The 15808-nt window shown below is 39.0% G+C and overlaps 1 protein-coding gene across 27 annotated transcripts in view; it reads left to right on the forward strand.

Annotated features, from left to right (window-relative positions):
* The window catches only part of RIMS1 (regulating synaptic membrane exocytosis 1), a 298011-nt gene extending 283611 nt beyond the window's left edge, over positions 1-14400 (forward strand). For all 27 annotated transcript variants that reach the window (XM_062608169.1, XM_062608171.1, XM_062608174.1 and 24 more), the window contains 5 exons: positions 7046-7187; positions 9505-9617; positions 12322-12423; positions 13521-13660; positions 14012-14400. In XM_062608169.1, coding sequence (XP_062464153.1) covers positions 7046-7187; positions 9505-9617; positions 12322-12423; positions 13521-13660; positions 14012-14230 — 716 coding nt within the window. In that variant the 3' untranslated portion in view covers positions 14231-14400. The remainder of the gene's footprint in view (positions 1-7045; positions 7188-9504; positions 9618-12321; positions 12424-13520; positions 13661-14011) is intronic.
* Positions 14401-15808: the final 1408 nt, after the last annotated feature.

Consider the following 15808-nt stretch of genomic DNA (forward strand, 5'->3'; position numbering starts at 1 on the left):
CTCAAATCTACTAAAATGATAATGTCTGCTTAGAACCAAAAACCACATCATGCAGTTATTAGAATATATTTGAATTCTTAAAGAAATGAAATACTTGTTTAGTTTATCTAAAGAATTTCTTCTACTTTCTTCTGCATTACAGTTTTGTTTTCCCCTCCTATATTAACTAGCAGCTGTGTCCCAGCACCCTTTCAGCGGCCAAATGTTATCTCTGTACCATATGTCAGTTCTCTTCCAAGGGCTCCTCGTAATAAGCAGTGTTGCAATACAGGGCTGTGTTTTGCTGTAAAAATGTTACTGTTGAAGGGCAAACAGCTCTTCTGAGCTTCTTATTTCATTCTGTCTCACTTTCTCCTCCAGTCTAACAAAGTCAAGAGTATATGCGAAAGTGAGTGCTTGAAATTTTATAAACTGTTTATATAGTAAATAATTTGTTGGAAACATGACTGCTCTGTTACTAATTGAATTTCACTGAAATAGGCTTTAAGCATTGAAGAACTAGGCGTGTATACCTATTATCAGTTTCATTGCCATATTCTGCTTTTGTATACCTCTGTGCATATGTATGAACAAGGTAATTAAGATGCTGTTATTTCTGTATGTTTATAAAATGTGTTTGGTGCAATCCTAGTAGCAAAAACTCATTACCATACATCATCTGTGATTGCCTTATTTTGGCTGACAGATAGTGGCTCATTTCACTTCATTGCAAGTATGTGTACAAAACTATTAATATAAAAGTCTTTGGACAAAAAATACTAGTAATTTCAGAAGCTGTAACTGAACTCTTTCTAGCCAGATACCATTGTTTTTCTTTACGATAGATATGTCTTGGTTAGAAATGGAGTTTCTTCCCTGAGATGGGAAAAATCATACTTATCAGGATAACCATACAAAACCACATGCTTATTTTTAGAGTTTTGGTTTGGTTTGGGGTTTTTGTTGGAGTATTTGTTTTTTTTTCAGTAAATATGCCTAAGACCATATTTTCTTAAGGAGATAAGCTTTGTAAAAGCAGTTTCTCAAAGTTCTGAGTACATTGTCAGGTAATAAATAATGGCCTTGTTTACTTCTGTTTTGAGCATGGACTTTAAGCAGTGCCTGTCATTTATTCTCAATGTATTATTTCAGCTTCACTGGAGTCAGTAGGAGCTGTTGGATAAGTTACTTTCTTTTGAAATCTAAGTACAAACTGTTTAGAGCTTGAGTTTTACAGGTTTCCTTTTCTGTGTATAAAACGATCACAAGCTAAGCTTCTGTGGTACACTGGCTAAAACGCCATCAAAGCATTAATATAAGCATTAACAGCATTTCAGTGAAGCTTCCTTTTGTAAGGGTTGGTGCTTTTTGTTCCTTTGTCTCTAAATATGTCAGAAAAAAACCTGTATATATTGATGGGCTAAACGCATTATCTTTTTTCATTAACTGAAAATATTGGGAATGAAATTGGCTTGCCAGCTGAATATGACTCCATGTAGTTGTGAGATACAGTTTCTTCCAAACTCCTTATTAAAAAGATACATCTTGATAAATTATCCCAGCTGAAAAGGTGAATATTCTTTCTAGAAGATTTTGTTATTTGTAAACCATGACAAATAGTATAAATGTTAGTTGTGGATTTGTTTCAATTAATAGAAGTGGGAAGAAGTACATGATGGTTTATATTTGGATTTGAAACCTCTGGATCTAACACCACAGAATATAAACAGCATTCTCCTTTCTTTGAATATATTCTCTGATAGTTGGAAGAAACATTTAAAAGACCATATTGCAATATTTCAGATGTCTTTTTATAAACAGCATATTCAAGAGAGTGTAACAGAATGTACAGAATGTAAAATACAGTGGAATATTGCAGGATATAAAGTCCAGGAATAATTTCTATTTAAATGTCATGTTTCTTACTATTTATCTTATGTCCATAGTCACTATGTACTTTAAAACATTGTGATCAATCTACTGCTGAGATCATCTGAGAGATGTACACATATAAAAGAACAAATGCTCTTTGAATTACTTCTTCTTTTTTTTTTTTCTCTATTTTAGAACTGTAAGCCACAGGGCACTTTGTCAATTCATGTGTAAATATATTTTGTTGCTGTTTAAAAGTGCTGCATGCAGAGTGAGTGGGATGCTGCAGAACTTGTAACTCAGCAGGTCTCCAAGAGCTAAATTTGGGATTGTAAAATCAGTAACACGTCAGAAAGGACCAGAAGGAAATCATAGAATCATATGTGCCCCTTGGCTTTGCTTTTCATAGTTCTTTGCAGGGTGACCCTTTTTGTTTCAGTTGGCATAATCTTGGTGGTGTCTCACACAGTCCGTATGCAAACCAACAGTATGGTCACAGTCCTGCCAGGTTTCAGTCAGAGCTGACTTGGATCTATAGTCCTTGTAGGCTTTCTTTGGATGCATGAGCATGCATGAGCATGTATCGTGAATAATTTGCCCTTGAGTCATGCGATGACATTGAATATTAGTACCCCTCTTACCCCTTTCATTAGTGGATTTAGCAGTAGTGTATGCACTGTTCTCTGGAGCATTCTTTTGACCCAGTCACGAATTTTCCATGCCACATACCCAGGTGCTGCACGTATATAAACTTGCTCCTTTTTTTGGCACTAACCAACTAGAGACCCCCAGGCATGAGTCTGGACAGTCCTCAAGGCACCTCTCCCTATAGGCAGTATGTAGCAGACCATGTCAGGATTGTCATCTTCCACCCTACAGAAGCCTCTAACACTGTTCTATTGACTAAGCTGCTGATCTTGTGTCCTTGCATGCTCTTGTATATCCCCTAGCCTTGTCCTATGGCATGTAATACACACCTTGGCATCACAGGATAAAAGCTTTACTCCAGCAGGTCATGGCACAGCCCGTCCTGTTATTTCAGACTTACTTAACAAAAGCAAAATGCAGTAATTGCCTCCAGGCACCACATGGAGCCCAGGGGAGAAGCCAGGTCAATGGTGATGTCCTGTGCAGTCATGTCTTTGCTAAGGGCAGTTATGGATACAAGTAATTTTGGGCCATTGTCCTCTCTGAATTGGATGCCCTTAGAAATGTAAAGCTAGCCTTGAGTTATCTCTAGTAGGCTGTCTCAATTCCATAGACACTGTCACTGACCTTTTCTTGCTAATATAATTCAGTTGTCAATAGCATTTTGCTCCTGGATGCTATACTTGAAGGTGATAGGATGCACAGAAATTGGTGACACATCAACTACGTTGATATCTTGTACAAATGTAAAATAGTGCATACACTAACAAGCCTTCTTTTTGCTCTTCATCATTACTTAGATAAGGACCTCCATTAATATGCAGAGAACATTTTGTTTCCTGAAAAACAAAATCAGTAACCAGTTTCTTGTCAGACCAAGAAGCAGTCACTATAGGCTATTACAAGTAAACTGAAACAGTGCATTGCACACTGTCATCTGTGTGTTGTAGCAGGAGTGCCGCTTAACAGAAACAAGTGCTGTTGGTGAGCTGCAAAATGCTTATAAGCTGTGCATATTATAAAATTTAACTGTACACATCAAACTAATAAAAATCAGGATGAGGACCCAATATTCTCCAGAAGATATCCAGGCAAGAGTAGAAATTCTTCTCACTGTATCATAGCATAGATATTGAGCTTAAGAACTTGTACTGTCCATATAAAGACAGCATTCCAAAGGTATATGCACAACTGCTAGATTGAAAGTAATACAAAATGAAAATTTTTTTATTAAAATGAAACAAAAACAACAACAACAACAACAACAACAAAAAACAACATTATCAAGAGCAGGAGGAACACTGGTAATTGTTTGAATCATGTGTTTCATTGTGCAGTCGAGCAGGGCTGGAAGTTGTACCCCAGAGAGAGTTCATGTTTCTGAAGCACCTTTAGAAATAACAGCAGTTCCCAGCTCAGCTGCATGCTAAGCACCTTCCTCCCTTTGCAGAATTTGGTTTTCCTGAGAAGCTTACAGGAGTACACCAACAAGATACACTGTTCTCATTGCTTTTTGTGCTACAAGTGGACAAAAATATGATATGCGTAAATGACCAAGGTTAAAACTTCCAAAAGGTTAAAACTGTGCAATATGTGTTTCGGTTGTTACTCATGGGCAAAAGCAGTTTCCTTTACTCCATAAAACTCCTCATGTATTTTACCATTCTGTTGGGCTACTTTATGTTATTATTCTGATTGTATTGCAGGGTTACTTTGAGTTACTTTTATGTTATGATTCTGATTGTACTCCAGAATATTAAAACTGAGGCTATAAAGTGAAATATTCAGGAGGACTGTTTACCCCAGGAAATATTACGGATGTTACTTTCAGTTAGAAGAGGAGACAAAAGAATTTTTTTTAATCTTTAACCTGAAAAAAAGAAAAGTTGATGAGAAATAAAGAAGTGGAATCCAGTGCAGTAAGACAGAGAGCAGTGACTGGAAAAGTATTTGGAAAAACAGTCTGGTTTTTGCAGCACAGCAAGACACGGTTGTGGACTTGGTTATGTTCATGCATGAGGATTCCTACTTTGTGGTCTGTGCATTTAAAACCTGTGGAGCAGAGAAGTATGTTCAAGCTGCAATATGGATGTTATCTCTGATAGTATAAAATTACTCTTTTGGGAAAAAAAAACAACCAAAATACTTGCTATTTTCAATCTTTACAGTGGCTTAGAGCAAACATATTGATTTCTGTAATTTATTTTTTTTACAGTGATTATTTCTATGACTGTTTTCTTCATTATGCCTTCCCAACAGCCTGGCTCTAGTCCATAAATTTCAGCACACACCATGTTTCCCTGGAGGTCCAGTTTGTGTAAAGGTCATGATGATCTTGTGGCTACCTTTAGTGCCTCATCACTCCTACCTCCTGGGCCATGAATACTCACAGGCAACCCTATTCAGCTACCCACATGTCAAGCTCTACCATATTATATCCTTCCGGTCATGCTGCCTGATCTGGCTGGCTCCAGAAAAGGCAATAGGAGGTAAACCACGTACTCTTACCTGCTTTGTAGGAGCAGATGGAAACAGAGACACTTTTAGGCAGGTCTCAGCAAGAGAGGCACAAAACAATATGGGTGACGAATGCTTAGCTACTGAAAATGAGAGAATCCTAATTTATTGTAGGGCTGTGCATGTGGGTTATACTTCCTAGGCTGAATTTTGATTCATTTTTGATGCTCAGCTCACTTTTCAGGGTTGGTATGATGGACACATGGTCTATTTTTAAAGATAAAGCTCAGATCCAAAATGCAGCATTTCACTTCTACAGAGTCACCAACTTTCCAGCAAATACCATCCCACAGTCACCTGCACTGCCTAGGGAGTGGTCTGCCTGGTGCACCTTGTCTAGCCTCCTTTGCCTCGCATTTAGCAGCACTGAATAATGTGTTTTCAGCTGACCAAGGACCAGGAGTTTGGATGAGCTGCAGTGGCCTACAAGGGAACCTCCAAGCAGCTGGACTCAGAAGGGGTAAAGGATCTGTGGAAGTAGCTGATTTCTTCCACTCATAGGCATTTGTTTCCCTGCTTCTGGGTGGCCATGGATAGAGTCCCTGGTCCAAGAAGCTTAAGAAGAAAACCACAGCCCCTTTTGTGCTGGTGATGTCTCCTCTAAGCCCAATATATGAATTCTTTCTTTCTCACTTTGGCCATGTTTGCCGTGTCTATGCTAGCACCAAGGAGGTTACTGTGGTAACTCACGGGAGGGAAGAAGCTCTCTGGTGTGATTTCTCCTTGCCCTCTACCACCTCTGCAGACCCAGACAGCAAGGGCCAGCTATTCTCCACAGCATGTTGGAATACCCTGAGCAAAGGATAGGCTGTGCAGGGACTATCAAAGCTTAAATTTCATGTGAAGAAAGATCGAGATCTGTCAGCTTCAAGCATCAGCGTTGTTCATGTGAAACAGGAAGGTAAGAAATTTTTCAGGGCACTTCAGTCTCCACAGGAGGTGGTGGTGGAAGAAACTTGTACCTTTTCAGATGCTGCCCTGCACAGGCTGTGAAAAGGAAGTGCAGACTTTGCAGACAGCAAATGAAGGAGCATGTAAATGAAGGGGCAAATGCAGGAGAACGTTTTTGTATGCACTTAGGTGAAGCTTTGTAAGCTATTACTTCCTGAGAGAAATGAAGCTATTACTTCCTGAGAGAAAGTAATGTTACCCATTGAACAATAACTGAACTGATAACAAGATTGAAGTCAACACATGCTATTACGTCACATAGAGCCTTCACTGGAAGTATTTAGTTAAAGATCTTTGAGAACAATTATTACCATTGGAAGCATAATGTTTACCATGTGACAGCAGAACTCATTGTAGATCAGCTATTGCACCTTGTGCTCATAACCACCCCTGTAAAGAACTGGAAGCTCTCCTGGCTCAACGGTAAAACAAAACCTCCCACTTGGAACCAAATTGCATATTTAAAGAATGTGTGATGGAAGCTTTTCCAAACAGATCAAGCCTTTAAACAAATTCACAAGATCTGCATTACTCTGTAGTGTTCAATTGCAAGCTTGGACTGCGGAGTCTGTCATCTTGCAGACAAATTCTCTGACAGTTAATTCTGCTTAGGAAATGCTGAGATCAGAAGTTATGTAAATCTCACTGTTTACTTTGAAGAATTTCTGTGGTGAAAAGATTTTGCTGAGTCAAAACACATTATTGCATATTTTGATACTAGGTATTTTACTACTTAACATTTTTTTTTGGTGGATTGCATGAAAGATTTTTTTTCCCCTCTTTCTTTCTGTGAGAGTTGTAACTTCTTTTGTACTCACCCAACCTAACTAATAAGGTGTCTAGAGACACCTTACCAAGTACATAGTTAGCAGACAATCACGGTTATCCTGTCTACATTCCAGGAGAAGCCATCGCCAACTTGCAGCTGTAGAAGAAAGAGTCATTCTTCAATCAGAATGGTCTTTTTGTATTATTAAATAGTTATCATCAAGTCAGATCGTTGTTGGGGGAAAGCTGCAAGGAAAGGCTTTGCTCTAAGTTGTCATTCTAACTGTTGCTTCCTTTTCTCTGCTTTCAGAGGGTGGCAGCAAGAAGCTAAAGAGCACGATACAGAGAAGCACAGAGACAGGAATGGCAGCAGAGATGAGAAGTCGCATGGTTCGACAGCCAAGTCGGGAATCCACTGATGGCAGCATAAACAGTTATAGCTCAGAGGGCAAGTAAGTGACATTATAAATATTAGTAATGTAGGAGATGTTTCTTGTCTTTGTAAGAAAACCTGGGATGTGAGCAGAGGTCCCAGCTCTGGCTGAAGAGGATAGTTCTGTATACAGATTCTTCCCCTTGAAACATTTACAAAATTTAACTATTTTAGGCACATAACACAAATTTCTTGAAAGCTGAGGTTTAGAGAGGATTTCTTAAGGATTGACATTTTCCCTGTCATCCAGTGAGGCATTTTGTCCAACGAAAGACAGCTAAATTCAGACCACGTTATTCAAAACAAAACAAAGGGGTACTTTTTCTTTGAGTTATGTTTGGATTAACTCAAAGTTAGACTTCAAATGTATGTAAATCCCTGTGATATGAAACTCTGTTCAGTAATACTATAAACAAAGAAGGTTTAGTCTGGAGGTGATCCAAGTCTCTTATTGAGGATTGTAAACCCAGAGTCAAGCTGCCCCATCAGCTGAAATCAGGCAGACAACTGAGGGTAATGGGGCAGCTGTTTTCATTCACTGCTGAATGACTCAGTATGTAGGAGAACAAAGGCAGATCTTACACAGAAATGTGTGTGAATACTTCAGCATCCTCGCAGCTCTCAGTGGGACTCAACTGCTTGTGCCAAGGCACAGTGGTCACTAGGAAATTCTTAGAAGATACCTTCCCACAAGGGGAAACTGGGAATGCAAGTGTAAATGCACTATATGGTTGTCTATAATATAACAAATATCTTCTGTTTTTCTGAGTTCTGTGATTTAGCTGTACATCGAATCCTAAGATGCTCTGCAAACTTGGATGATTTTGGTATAATAACATTAGTTTACAGCAGCTCTAGGTTTAGATCACAGTGAACAAAAAATGTTTAGATGCAGAGAATCTTGTAATTGGTGGGCTGATGGTTGGACTGGAGACCTTGAGGTTCTTTTCCTCCTCTATCCAAAGAAACCTTCTTAAATGAAAGAGTTCTTAAAACTAAACTTCACTGAAAAGCTGACCTTTTGGTAAATCAGTTTTGTAACGAAAAGCACTGTGCTGGTATTTTCCGGCCAGCTTTAGTTACAGCCAGTCTGTGCATTTATACAGGCATAGTAAAAGCAGTTAGTCTTGAAGAGAAGAAAGTGTTTTTCCTATAAAGCTAGCTGGGATTTGCAAAGAGCTTTTAGTGTTCTATGACTGGAGCACATAAGCCTGATCAGTGGAAATCAAAGTTTTTCACACTAGATGTTTTTATTAGGAAGTGCTGTTATTTTCTTCAGTCTAACAGGGAATTTTCTTTGAGGAAGAAGCAGATACCGAGTGGTGGATGGTCTGGTGGCCATGCTATCTAGGCTTGGTTCAAAGTCTGCTCTTCCATTCCTTGTGATGTGGAGGTCCCCAAAAAAGCTGAGCCTCCACACCATGGATCATTCTTTATCTCTGGGGTTTGTTTATTTTCTTTTTTGTTCTGCTTGTTTCGTTGGTTACTGTTTGGAGACTCTATTAAAAAGAAAATGGAGATTCTGGAATACAAGAAACAAGCTTGAAAAAGCACATCTCATAAAGTCACTGAGTAGTTTGGATTGGAAGGGACCTTTAAAGATCGTCCAGTGTGGTCCACCTGCCCTGCAATGAGCAGGGACGTCTTCAACTCAGTCAGGTTGCTCAGAGCCCCATTCAACCTGATGCTAAATCTTTCCATATATTATGTGTGGTGATGTATTACATTTCAGTTTGTGTCCTGAAAGAGGGACAAGTACCAACAATAGACTCAGATGTGGCTACCAGAATATTTTGGCTAGGGAGTAGCATTAGGTTTAGCTCTAATCAGCACTAGTACTACCTGCCAGTAGTTAACTATCTGCTGCTTCATTAAACAGTTGTAGAAATCAGATTAACTTAGTGTATACATCTGTTTTCCCTGTTTGTTCTAAATGATGTGGATGGTGTTTGGATGTATGTATAGATATAAAACAGTATTACAAGGTAAATCAGGCATTCAAGAATGAAGAATGATAGGCTGTTAAATTTTGTGAGGCTTTTTATGTTTTCTCATACAAGGTCACTTATAGTTTATTCACCTGTCGGGCTCTTCACTGCTCCTGAAGAACTCCCTTGCAAGAACTGTTTTATGGACTACTTTGGGTCCATGTGCAGAACTCTACCACACTTCTTTGGGGCCCATGGGGAACAGCTCGTACCTGATGCTGCAGAACAATTTGTGGTTGCACATCCTGAGCTGCTTGACTTATATCAGTAGTACTTTTGAGGTAAATACTGTAGGACAGTAGAAATTAATCCTGTTCTTATGCTTAACCAGCTTTTATTTTGCTTCAGTTTAATATTTCCTGGAGTACGACTGGGCGCTGACAGTCAGTTTAGTGATTTCCTCGATGGACTTGGACCTGCGCAGTTAGTAGGCCGACAAACACTAGCAACTCCTGCCATGGGTAAGAATAATTTTCTCCTCTGTTAAATGAATAATAGGCCACTAATGCACACACTGCGAGACTACAGCACCAAGAACACTTTTACAGAGTGGCTTCCTTCAGTGTAAACATGAAGGTCTTATATGATTCACTGGTAGTCCTAGCATGCTAGCATTCAAAATGGGGTAAGAAACAGTATTTGCTCCATTTGAGATGTCAGCTAATTTCATTTGCAATTCGGAAATAGGGCTTGCATTTTACTTGCCACTCAAAATAGTTGTGGTTTCTCCAGTTGTAGCTCTTTACAAAATCTCAGCTATTCAGAGTTTCTATTTGCTTGCTACAGATTACATTGGATGTGACAGGCAGTTTCTGGACAAACTCTGCCAAGTGTCCAAGTTTAGTTCATTTCACCCCAGAATGCGAAACTTCTCCCCACATTTGCAATGACCAATAACCAGTTGCTGTTGATAAAGCCAGCGTTTGTCATGAAAGAGACAAAATCCTTTTCTACAGCAGCTGCCTGTGTCTCTCTGTGATCTTCTCTGTGTTTCAGACCAGTTGGTATTTCCCTATAGCAGCATTAGCTGTATCTTGGTTATGAAGGGAGTGTATAAGGTGTACAACAGTGCAGCACTGTGTAAGTATTTCTTTAGGATGCTGAGTGAGGAGTCCTTCATCCACTACTTTAATGATACTTCCTCTGCTGGAAATGATAAGTGGCCAATGCTTTAGTACAGCTGTCTTGGGACAATCAGTTTCAGGAAGGGCTACTGAGGTGCTTCTGAAGGAGAGAGAAACAGAAAGAAAAAACTTGCAGAAGACAGTGTTTCCTTCCCAAATCATGAGTGAAGGAGACAGATACTTTCTTGAGAATGCCTTGATTACCTCCTAGGGCAAGGGCTGCTGTTTAAGTCCAAATGACTGCTATGAATGCATTTAATAAGCACCAAACTTATTAAAGTCAGAGTTTTTATTATTTTAAAAGATAAAAGATGATGTGAGATGATTTTTCCAGTAAGAATCTAAGTGGCTCTATCAGCATGAATGTAAGGGTCTAGGTTTCTTCTGTCTACTTTAATCTTTTCTGACTACTTCTCTGCAGATTACTAGAGTAATATGCTTATTTTCACTTCTGAGTAATCAAACTCTTTGTTTATTAAAGGCTCAATTTTGGCACACCCAAAAGCACTCAGTCATGCTTTTTAACAATTTTTGGAAGACCTTCTATGTGGTATCCTTTCACTAGTGACAATTTGAAAATGTTTGTCTTACCGCTCCCCCTTCTGGTTCCCTGTCGCATGTTTCATTTTGGATATGCAATACAGAGATGGGCTCTTCAAAAGGCTTGTTGGAATTTTTCTGTGAGCTATTCTTGGTGCAACACAGAGCTCTGTTTATTCAAGCAAAGTCCAATTGATAAAATCAATCTTCCCTGCTGCTTTGTCATACCTCAAGTACTGGGGTATAAACACTGCTTCAGTACACTGTTAGACAAGCATATGAAAATCTCAGGCCTAGTTAATTTCAAACTGCTATTTCTTTGAATCCAGACCCCAAATTCTATCGTTTAGGACTCTTTGTGACTGGTTTCTTTTTTTTTTTCAGACAATCAGGGTTTACATGTCAAATACAGACTCACTTGCTTCATGGATATATGTATAGTTCATTTATCTGCACGGCATCACATAGCTGACCATGTTATATGGTTAATTTGTTATTCTACATGGCCTGTTACATTTCTACCCAGCTGATTCCATGATACATAAAACCACAGAGATACAATGCTCTGAGCATTGCCCTGTAGTTGACTTCCCTTGCATTTTATTGACCTAGATCAGAACAGTGCTTGGTTTCAGAGCAAGCCATTTCCTTTTTCTGCAGCTAATGTCATTTGTCAGAACTTAGGAAGGGAAACAAGTTTAACTGTTTAGTAGCAAAAGCATCTTCTTATTTTAACATGGTGCTTCATTTTATTCACATAAAAAATGTGTGTGGAATATTGATTAAAAAAGGGAAAATTGTCACCCCTGTACTTTTTGGAGACTTTTTCAGATTAAAAAAACCAACTCTTCTGAGCTCCTGGGGTGCTGGCCATCATTCTCTGAAGCCTTGCTATGACTGTGTGCCTACTCTGGCTGGTGCCTCTGACTCATGCTGAGGATCTAGTCAGGCACTTGTAGTTAAAGAAAGTGGTTTCAACATTAGCCTCCACCAGCAGTCCTCCTTCCTGTTTCATCAGACACGAACCCTTTGTACTGTTAGCTCTTTGCTCTCAGCTTGGAGGCAGAAACTTCCAGCTGAAGGGATTTCTGAACGTGAGTTTGGGGTTTGGGTTCTCTGAGTGTGGGACTCCTCTCAGGGCTGCACATGTCAATGACTGGCACACTGGGGCAAATCCTAGGTAGGAAGTCTCTAGAGAATTCACCAGTGCAAAATTACAGGTGTGGTGGTTATACCATAGTGTTGCTGTAAATTTGCATGCCTCCATGGGTCAAAAATACTGTGCTCTTGTATAAACCATACAAGAAGAAAGGGCACCGTGCACCCTAAGTATACATATTTTAGCCCTGCTTTAAGAATGGAGAAATTAAATGGATCAGGAAAAGAGGTGACAAGCACTCTGATGCAGCAGACTAGCAGAAAACTAGTCTTTCTGTTTCTCACCTATCTCCTGGGCTGTAGTGCTTCTCTAAAACATGGTCTGCTTTCTTCTCCCTGTCAGGTGACATCCAGATTGGAATGGTGGACAAAAAAGGCCAGTTAGAAGTAGAAGTCATCAGAGCCCGTGGCCTCACACAAAAACCTGGCTCCAAATCTACCCCAGGTAAGGAAAAAATAGACAGTGTATAAACAGAAAATGAGAATATGAAATATGCTGATGAACTGGGGATCAGCTGTTTGAGCTCCTCATTACATTTGCATTTGTTTGGCTTGCTTTTCAGCAATGAATGTGTGTGTAGGTATATCCTTGCTACTGATGTCCACTTCTTACCACCTTGCATCTGCCAGTTGCATGCCACCTTTAAAAGAATGATTTTCAGCAAGAAAACATCTGTTCTGGAAGGGACATTTGCAGAAATACTTCTGCAAATAAAAAAAAAATCTTAGGCAAGTCGTATATATCAGAGAGGCTCTGTCGATGTAGATGAAGTCCTATGTGTTTGTTCCACATCAAAACAAGAGATGGAAAGCAAAGGAAAGTGCATTGAACAAACAGCTTAACAGACCCACATGCCAGGATCTTTTGCATGCAGCAGTGCTTCAAGAAGACAGCAGGTTAACCTAGTGGCAATGTCAATAATTTGTATAATGAATGAGATTTAATACTGTATCATTTTATAAGGTCATATTTGAAAGTTCTGGTTATTTATAGATATCCTTATTAGAGTAGATTTATAATCACTGCCACAGCCACTGCTTACCTTAACAACTGGAACAGTTGTTTTAGATAACATTTTGCTAATATATTACTTTAAAACCCCCTTAGCAGCTGAAGATGAAAGAGCAGTTGATGTCTATATTATCAGAGCCACTTAGTTTTAAAAATTCCTTTCAATGAAGCATCAAAGACTTTTGTTTTGAAATATCTCTGACCCTTAAACATACATAGAGACTCCCAAATGGCTCTCAGTGACAGTTAATTCCTGGCAAAAGAAAGTGTTTTTAAATGACAGATATGAAACGTAATTGTTATTAGTAACATTCCAGATCCTTACATTCAAAGTTTATAAAAAACAAATTGATTTCTTATGGGCTGTATCATTTATTTTACAAATATAACTGTATTCAGATTATAAAGTGAAGTTAATGTGCCATTTTCTTTCCGCTCAGCTCCCTTTTAAGGCATTTGTCCTCCAGCTCAGATGGGCAATGTAGAAGTTTTTAAGTCCAAACATAAAATTCATGATGTTCTGTTTGCAGCTCCATATGTCAAAGTGTATTTATTGGAAAATGGAGCATGTATAGCTAAGAAGAAGACAAGAATTGCACGGAAGACCCTTGATCCTTTGTACCAGCAGACACTGGTTTTTGATGAAAGTCCACAGGGTAAAGTCCTTCAGGTCAGTTCCTTCTCAATCCCATTTTAGGCTACCATTTGGAGAAGTGCTTGCATGTTTACTTAAGTTTAAGCAATATATGTAAACCTATTCCAACTCAGTACGCATTTAATTTTATAAATGCCAGCGAACACATCCTTGTGGCTTGTGGTTTCAGACCTGCAAAATGTCTGGCTGTATTAAACATTTCTCTTTTGTTGACTCTTGCTCCTGTCCTGCCATTAGGTTTTCCCACAAGAGGGAGCAATCATTCACCCTTAAGAATAACATTTTCCTTACGCTGCACTTAGCAGGGGTGAGCGTATAAGTGAGGGTTTGAGGACAATGCTGAACTTGTATTTTATGTTCTTCCAGGTAATAGTTTGGGGAGACTATGGCCGAATGGACCACAAATGCTTCATGGGAGTTGCCCAGATCCTTCTGGAGGAACTGGATCTGTCCAGTGTGGTAATAGGCTGGTATAAATTATTTCCACCTTCATCACTAGTGGATCCAACCTTGACTCCCCTGACGCGCAGGGCTTCTCAGTCATCTCTGGAAAGTTCAACCGGGCCTCCCTGTATTAGATCATAGTAGCAGGTGCTGTCTGATAAAAACATCATCCAGGATAACAATTGGAACCAGATATTCACATGATCAAAAAACACTGTTGGAGAGAGACAATCACTTCTGTTTTCGCTTGTAGTAGTTATCCAAACATATGTCTGTCTGTCTAGAGATGGCTTTAATTGACAGAACAAAGGTATATCTTATACGGCAAATCTATTAGCGGCTACCACAGATGCTTATAATGATCCAAACAAAAAAAAGAAAAGAGAGAGAGAGACCTTTAGATTCGACCTAAGTCAAAGATGACCCAAACTGGAAGCTCTCACTCTGCTAACGATGTTGTAATTCTCACACTTTGACAGAGCCCCCGAGAAGCTCTCACTCTGCTAACGATGTTGTAATTCTCGCACTTTGACAGAGCCCCCAAGCAGCATTACCTTCCTGGTGTTTCAGCAGGTTTTTTTCTGTACTTGTCACTTCCACTAGTTTTTTGCCATGTGATTCCGCTAGTTTTGTAGAAGTCCTCACAACGCTAACAGAGACCCTTCCTTTCTTTTTCTAAACCAACCAAAAAAGGGCTGAAGCATATCTCTGTAAGCATCGTTAAAGTATTCAACAAACAGCCACAGTTACAATTCCAGCAATTAGTTCAAATCGTTTCTCAGTTCTGGTACTTCCAAGTCGCTCACGTGGAGACCCAGAACAAATGACCAACCTAGGTTAGATTCTCAAAAAATAAATAATCATCACGGTACCACTTTTTCTTTGTACAAAGCAGATATGTTTGCATTATATATAATAACTTTTATGTTGGTGATGTTTTGCATGGAAGAATTTTGAAGAATTCTGCAACTACTGCTGGGGACTGGTAAAAGCAGCTTTGGTCTTAATTTTGACATTGAATATGTTACTGGTAATGCAATTTTCCTCCTAGAAGTGGAGAGGAAATATTTACATTTCTGTGTATAAATGTATATTTGACTTCCCAAAATGTTGACCAGGAATGGATTGAGCATATGACACTTTCAGCTGTACCCAGGCTTCTCTGATGTGTGTCGCTTCAGACGCACCTGTCTGCCCTGGATAGAGCATGGTATGAGTTGTTCAATGTTTCACTGGAAATTCCAGTTGAAATATTCTGCACTTACTAATGTTTTTATCAAATTTTAGTTTACATTTCTTTGAGATTGATGCAAGCACAAGGCTTGATTTTTTAACGCAAGATATCTTACTTTTTTGGAGAAAAAAAATAATAATTCAAATTTCAATTTGCTTTTTATTCATTTGAGTTCTTCTTGGCCTCGAAATCCCTTGTGATATTCTGTAAATGTGCGAACAACTGCAGATTCCTGCAGGTGCATTGATATGTTTCCCCTCCTTTTACAGGCCATTCAATTTTGTGATCACACAAATAGAGCAGCATGACTTGGAACTGTTCAAAGCTGCATGCACGTTTTGTAAAAAGAGATGAAAAAGGTTATTTAATAATGTATGTTAGTTCCACATAGGCCAGCTTGTATGTTGCATGTACTTGTACAGTTTGCTCGTACTTACTATACTGAAGTAACCAAGAAATCTAAGCCATCCATTTTTCTTATAGAC

This window comes from Pezoporus occidentalis, unplaced genomic scaffold (genome assembly GCF_034315485.1).
Source record: "Pezoporus occidentalis ecotype Australia unplaced genomic scaffold, CSIRO_AGI_Poc_V1 ctg13, whole genome shotgun sequence".
Taxonomy (NCBI): Eukaryota; Metazoa; Chordata; class Aves; order Psittaciformes; family Psittacidae; genus Pezoporus; species Pezoporus occidentalis.